The following is a 7,310-nucleotide window of genomic DNA, read 5'->3' as shown; positions in this document are numbered from 1 at the left end:
CAGCCTTCATGGACAATTATATATCACTTATAAATGATTAAATACAAAATTAATAGTAGTTATTAACCCCTTAACTGTCACCCCCCATTTTCTAAAATAGGCATGAAAGTGCACTATCCAAATTTAAATTGCTGTAATTTATGAACACTTTGGAATACAGAACTAAGGTTGGTCTCTTTTTAAAGAAGACAATCAGCAGAATTATGAATTATTGAATTATGTCAAAAAGTATCAAAAATGTATAGAAGTTTAAATTTATTGTAAAGAAAATACACTACTAATTTTATTTGATATATAATAAATATTTTACACAACAGGTTTTACTCTAAAATTGTTATAAAATTTAAGCATTCTGTCTAAAGATATGTTTCAAATTTGAAGTTGATATGAAAAAAATTGAGGTTTCTGAGAGATTTTATTTAGGGTGTTATACCACAAACAGCCACCGGGTACCATCCAAGCGCCATTGAATTTTTTTTTAATGCATTTTTCTGTCAAATATGTTGAAATTTCTCTGTCAATATTGCTTCTATCATGAAATATGTCATTCTGAGACTCAGACCTTTCCAATGATATGTTTCTTGTCAAGATTATAAAAAGTTTTGATTGTAAAAGAACGTAATGCCTTTTGTAATATGACACTTGACACTGGCCGCTACGGGGGAGGAGACCGCCAAAACATTTTAAAGTACCATTTCCATGGTAACGCAATGTACGATTTCAAAATGGTTTTCACAGGATGAATCTTGGGCTTCTTAGCTTTCAAACGATATATAATTTATGATGATTACTAAAACATGTGATAGAGAAAAAGGACAGCAACAAAAAAGAGCGCCAAGCGTCCCACAGGTGGGACGGTGACAGTTAAGGGGATTGATGTGGTTTGGAATTGGAAAATGTGCTTGGAAAAAAAATATCATCAGAATATCAACGTGCCTAATAAATATGCACGCGGAGTATTACTTGTAAATAATCATGTCAGTCCTTTAAGGAAAGGGTGATAATCAGTTTATTGAAGTGTACCTAGGGCCTTAGTCATGAAACACGAGCAGAATTAATTTCTGTGTAAACTGTACATAAAACAGTAAACTGTTGCATTTGATTTAGTGGGAAAATTTACACAAGAATGATTTATGAAAACGTAAATTAATTTCATGTACACAAATTCGTTCTGCATATGTTTCATAAGTAATATTGATAACAAAGTATTTTGTGAGGGTGATTACAGACACAATGGTGCTTCTGTCCTTTCTTATCACCTTTGGTAATGACAGATGTCAGTGAATCTTGCCTAGATCATAAACCGCAAAGCTTTTACTGGGATGTTTTCCAACTCCAACCCAGTTACAGTGCCATTGTTATTTGTCAGTAATGAAGATACTGTTTTAGAAGGAGCACCTGTATGAACAATTGTAAAAGAAAAAAGGATAGATATAATTATCTCAGTTGTATTTGAGAACAGACACTATAAAAGAGATATTTTAATGTAACTTTTACTCAATATATATATTTATATCTATGAATCATTTGGATAAGAGGAAATCTATCCAGAACTTTAGAAAATTGTAATATTTAGTGTGGTAACTTATTAGGTTTCAGGTTTGTGAGATGTATATGTTTGTCTGTTTGTTTATTTTCTATTGTTTTATCTGCACTCTTAATAAATTACATTGAAACACTGATTGCTTTAAAACACTGTCCTGTCCACATCCCTGTCTTTGAGAACATAAATGATTTTAGTTGCCAAAAGAGGGTGCTGTTGACAGTTGAAAATAAATTACTAGCTATTTTGGAAACTTAGAGAGTGATGGGGATAGTTAGTTAAACCAAAGAGGTAAAAGCTCTCAAACAGAATTGGATCTACTATGGCAAAGTACTGTTAATGCAAGCGACTTGCTGCTGTAATCTAGTCTGTCTCAAATAGTTACGGTCACTACATTGGTATGAATTGTACTACAACTAAATAGTAAAGTGGTTTGATTAATTGACCTCAATGTGTCCCTCTCTTAAAGGGGTCATATGATGCTGCTAAAAAGAGAGAAAGGAAAAAATGAAATCGCATCATATGACCCCTTTAACCTCAGAAACTGATTCACCAGCTCTGATAAAGTTGAAGCAGGGAGATTGTAGCTCAGACTGTTGTTTTGTTTGCTGAAGCAGTAAGCTGCTTACCCTCAGTGACTAGCTACAGGCTCCATTGACTCACTCAGCTCAACATAAGCTCTAGGACCAACTATGGCAGGATATCTGCTTGCACAGAGACGGTCCTCTTTTGAATGAAGTATGCAGAGCAGCCACACAGCTTCCTGCACCAGAGGATATCTAGTTTTAAAAAATCCTTAAAACAAAATACATTTACTTGAGAAACAAATCAGCATATTAAAACTTACTTTTCTTATTTTAAAACTTAAATATATTCAGAGAATAAAGAGTAGAGTTCAAAGAAAAATTACAAAAAAAGAATATATATATATATACATACATATACACATAACATACAAATCACAACAAATACATTAATAAATCTCACAAATACACATATATCACGTTATCAATTAAATAAAATAAAAGGAATAATAAGTAAGCTTATATTAACACCATCCAATTCATTTTCTTGGAAAACTGGCTGTAGTAGATTTGTGAACAAACAGATGGTCCAAATGTTCCCAAGTGTAAAATAGAAAATGTCTACAAAAAATCAGACTGCCCACAATTCACTTATATTGACTTCCGATTATTGCAACTGCTAAATATATGAGAATAATGCGATCAAATATTGGCTGTGCACAAATCTCTAAACGTGCTATTTTACAATTGACAGAAATATACTAGGAAGCACCATGTGGGAAAAGGCTAGTAGCAACATCAGTTCCGCCCCCACACCATATACAGCTCACGACGGGCCTGGAATATGATGACTATCAAACCATAAAAGGACAGTCATGCTCACTAGGAACCTGGAGACAGTGGGAGACACGCCGCTTCACGAGGAAGTCACCCCTCGCTTACCCTGCCTAAGCCTAATATGGTTGAAGGATGGGGAAAACTCCTACTGAACATACAGATATCCCCAATAGTGCGCATGGGGACAAACACGAAGAGTATATAAGGTTTTCATGGGTCCGTCAGCCGTGACTGGATCCATAAGCGGTTTTGCACTGAGCTTCATCACAGAAAGGTAAGACAACTGCATTAGACCCATAAGCTACTAGTGTAGTTACGCGGACTAACAGAAAAACTTTTATTCAATGTATGGCAACTAACTAACCTATTTTATTTGAAGACAACAAGATACAAGATATAAATAATGAGTTTGCAATAAGTTATAAGATGACCTAGCAATGTTTTAATGAATTAATTCTCTTATTCAGTATAGTTGATTTGTATATTTTGAAGTTGTCACTGGCAATGTTGCTACTTTGTATACTTAATGTGACAGCATTCAAGAACCATAAAACAAATACTTCTATAAAATATTAGAACTGTTGTCACAGAGATATAGATATATGACAAAATGTTAACTTAAAATATTACTTTCTCAGTACACTAACTTGCTCAGTGGTTATTGATTTGGATTAATTGGTTGCAATATGCACATCTGTATCTTTGTTGTACACTGTAAAAAAATGTCAACCAAACTTAAACATTTCATTTTAATTTCTGCCTTAAAATAGAAAAAGCTGTAAGCGCAGTCCTCATTGCACTTTTTAAAAACTTTGAATAAAATAAAGTTAAAAACTCTCTGACTCATAAAATGAGTCTTGAATCTGACTCATAAAACCTATTAAATAAAGTTCAAAGGACAGAAAATATTATGACTAATATACTGTTAAATGGATGCAAATAAAGATGTCATGATGAAATGCAGTGTATAAACTGATGAGTGCATTGCTGTAGAATCGCTTAATTCAATTAATCTTTTTGCATAAAGCTGCACCCAATCTAATATTTATTAATGTTCAACTTGATCTCATTAGAAAACATAGCTACTTTACAAGGTAGTGATTTTTGTATGAATTCATACAATGTGATTTATACGGAAACAAACATCTATTTCTAGAAATAAAGCATGGCGGTCAACCCCTAAACCTAACCATCAGTGGGTGTAAGCAGATCGTACTAAAATGTGTGAATGAGATTGTAAGAATTCATAAAATTAGCCACCAGTTTTAAAGGGGTCATATGATGCTTTTTTAAAGATCATTATTTTGTGTATTTGGTGTAACAGAATATGTTGACATGCTTTAATGTTCACATCATATGACCCCTTTAACATGAAATAGTTAGAAACAGCCATGACAGTGTGCTGATACGTTCCTCATTAGAATCCATCAAGATGTGTGACGACGACGAGACTACCGCCCTTGTGTGCGACAACGGTTCAGGCCTGGTCAAGGCTGGCTTTGCCGGTGATGACGCCCCCAGAGCTGTCTTCCCCTCCATCGTTGGTCGCCCCCGTCACCAGGTTTGTTCAGCTGCATTTTGCCCTTTGTAAATATCGTTCACATGGGTAATCTTAAGCTATTGCAACATTTAAATACTGTGACATTAAAAGTACTCTTTTTCTTTTTCCAGGGTGTCATGGTGGGTATGGGTCAGAAGGACTCATACGTAGGAGATGAAGCTCAGAGCAAGAGGGGTATCCTCACTTTGAAGTACCCCATCGAGCATGGCATCATTACCAACTGGGACGATATGGAGAAGATCTGGCACCACACCTTCTACAACGAGCTCCGCGTCGCCCCTGAGGAGCACCCAACTCTGCTGACTGAGGCCCCTCTTAACCCCAAAGCTAACCGTGAGAAGATGACCCAGATCATGTTTGAGACCTTTAACGTCCCAGCCATGTATGTGGCCATTCAGGCTGTGCTGTCCCTGTACGCTTCTGGCCGTACCACTGGTGAGACAATTATTTTAAATTACAAATAATTTTATTGTATATAACAAAATGTGCTGTTTTTTTTCTGACCCGTTTTTTCACTATATTTAAGGTATTGTGCTGGACTCTGGTGATGGTGTGTCCCACAATGTCCCCATTTATGAGGGTTACGCTCTGCCCCATGCTATCATGCGTCTGGATCTGGCCGGTCGCGATCTGACTGACTACCTCATGAAGATCCTGACCGAGCGTGGTTATTCTTTCGTCACAACTGGTGAGAAATTGCAGTTTTACAATTTCACAGTCATTTCGGTCTTGTTTTCTTCTGTTTATCACAACAAAACAGATTTTTTTTAGATGTGTATTTCAACAAATTTTTGTTGAATTTGTTTAGGGATACACAATATTTCAGTACCTTAATGGTTATACTGGCCAAAATGTTTTACATTTATTGTACCAGTCGATGTTGAAAATACATTTGGGGTCAGTGAGACTTTTATTTGAAAGAAACAAAAATAGTTTTATTCAGCAAGGATGCATTAAACTGATCAAATTGACAGTAATGTAAAATTGATCAAGTGGCAAGACATTTAAAATGTTACAAAAGATTTCTATTTCAAATAAAGGCTGTTCTTTTGAATTTGTATCATATTGGATAATTGTGCATGCTCAGTTCCCCTATTTTTTTTTTACATGTTTACCTTTATCATCTAACACTTATTTAGTCTTTAGTGACTTCATAATACACTTAAATGTAATTTTTAGCAAATCTCAAAATCTATATAAATTTTTCATACTGTATGGTGGATTTATCACCAAATTAACTTAATTTAAAACAACTGATTTTAGTTTGTTTTATTTTTTAAAAAGTATAGAATTTTTATATAAACCTATTATCCATTACCATCAGTAATATAACATTTTCATGATATTATTATCACAGGCTTGTCCGTATTGGATTTTATTATGGTGCATCTATTTGTTATTTGTTCTGTTGTTAGTATGTTAGAACTTAATTAAAACTCTGTTTATAGCTGAGCGTGAGATTGTCCGTGACATTAAGGAGAAGCTGTGCTATGTGGCTCTGGACTTTGAGAATGAGATGGCCACTGCCGCCTCTTCCTCTTCCCTGGAGAAGAGCTACGAGTTGCCCGATGGCCAGGTCATCACCATTGGTAACGAGCGTTTCCGTTGCCCAGAGACCCTCTTCCAGCCTTCTTTCATTGGTGCGTAAAGACAAACGCTATTCAAAAATGCTGCATTTTCCATACAGCTTTTAGTTTTATTAATAAGGTGTTTCTAAACAGGTATGGAGTCTGCTGGAATCCATGAGACCGCCTACAACAGCATCATGAAGTGCGACATTGACATCAGGAAGGACCTGTATGCCAACAATGTCTTGTCAGGTGGTACCACCATGTACCCAGGTATTGCTGACCGTATGCAGAAGGAGATCACTGCTCTGGCCCCCAGCACAATGAAGATCAAGGTAATGCATCTGTGGTTATCCTTTAACATGGTCTCGTTCCCAACAATGCATCACTAACCTGTTCCTGTGTCTCCTTATTCTGACAGATCATTGCACCACCTGAGCGTAAATACTCCGTATGGATCGGTGGCTCCATCTTGGCTTCCCTGTCCACCTTCCAGCAGATGTGGATCACCAAGCAGGAATACGATGAGGCAGGCCCCAGCATTGTCCACCGCAAGTGCTTCTAAACCCATCATCTGCATCTATTTGCTGTGGAATACGCAATAATGGAGAATACACTCATCGATATGGGACAGATTTGGTACAGATTTATTTTGTACCTATGTGTTACTCGATGAACATACCCTGGATTACCATGCAGGAACACGAAGAGGCAGGCCCCAGCATTGTCCAAACAGACACAATCAAGATCCAGAAGACCATTATACCATGTTATCTATCACAAGACTGTAATCTGTACATAAATAGTCATTAATTTATTAAAGTCCATTATTTGGTTTTTGAGCAGTGTTAGTGTTAATAAATTGTTTGACTTAAAACTGCTGACTTGAGACTAGTGATCAACATCTTCGTGGAGATTGCTTAGTGTACAAGTTTTCGAAAATTCAAGTCATCAAATGGTCATTCAACCCTTCCAATATTCCTGAAAACAGTGAAAGTTGACCACCGTCTGACCTCACTGCAATGTACTACATTTGCTTCCTGGAAAACCAGGGTGGGATCCTGATCAATTGAATAGAATAAATAATGAAACTATAATAATAATAATAATAATAAAAACAATTTATTTAAAATTATCAAAGAGTCAAAGGTGACTCTTTGAGGTGGTTTTAAACAAATAACTAATTTTAGATTTGTGAAAACAGGTTTTGGTCAGATCTGGTTTAGCCATGTGAGTGGCTGATAAGCAGTGTTGGGGAGTAACTAGTTACATGTAAC

General features: G+C 35.9%; 1 protein-coding gene across 1 annotated transcript; it reads left to right on the top strand.

Moving 5' to 3' along the window:
- The first annotated feature begins 2,873 nt into the window (after positions 1-2,873).
- On the top strand, positions 2,874-6,762 carry LOC107725467 (actin, alpha skeletal muscle 2-like). Its single transcript, XM_016534725.1, has 7 exons — positions 2,874-3,178; positions 4,326-4,465; positions 4,576-4,900; positions 4,992-5,153; positions 5,914-6,105; positions 6,187-6,368; positions 6,455-6,762. The coding sequence occupies exons 2-7, from the start codon at positions 4,337-4,339 to the stop codon at positions 6,596-6,598; spliced, it is 1,134 nt and encodes a 377-aa protein (XP_016390211.1). The 5' UTR covers positions 2,874-3,178; positions 4,326-4,336; the 3' UTR covers positions 6,599-6,762.
- The last annotated feature ends 548 nt before the right edge of the window (positions 6,763-7,310 follow it).

This window comes from Sinocyclocheilus rhinocerous, unplaced genomic scaffold (genome assembly GCF_001515625.1).
Source record: "Sinocyclocheilus rhinocerous isolate Xijiao unplaced genomic scaffold, SAMN03320098_v1.1 scaffold366, whole genome shotgun sequence".
Lineage (NCBI taxonomy): Eukaryota > Metazoa > Chordata > Actinopteri > Cypriniformes > Cyprinidae > Sinocyclocheilus > Sinocyclocheilus rhinocerous.
Note: the sequence above shows the minus strand (reverse complement) of the source record. Positions and strands in the feature narration are given on the sequence as shown.

What these genes read in the sequence shown, in the direction of transcription:
- LOC107725467 (XM_016534725.1), top strand. Translation starts at nt 4,337, where the DNA reads ATGTGTGACGACGACGAGACTACCGCCCTTGTGTGCGACAACGGTTCA. An exon ending in TTATTCTTTCGTCACAACTG is followed by an intron (nt 5,154 to 5,913) that starts GTGAGAAATTGC and finishes CTCTGTTTATAG; the next exon opens with CTGAGCGTGAGATTGTCCGT. An exon ending in CTTCCAGCCTTCTTTCATTG is followed by an intron (nt 6,106 to 6,186) that starts GTGCGTAAAGAC and finishes GTTTCTAAACAG; the next exon opens with GTATGGAGTCTGCTGGAATC.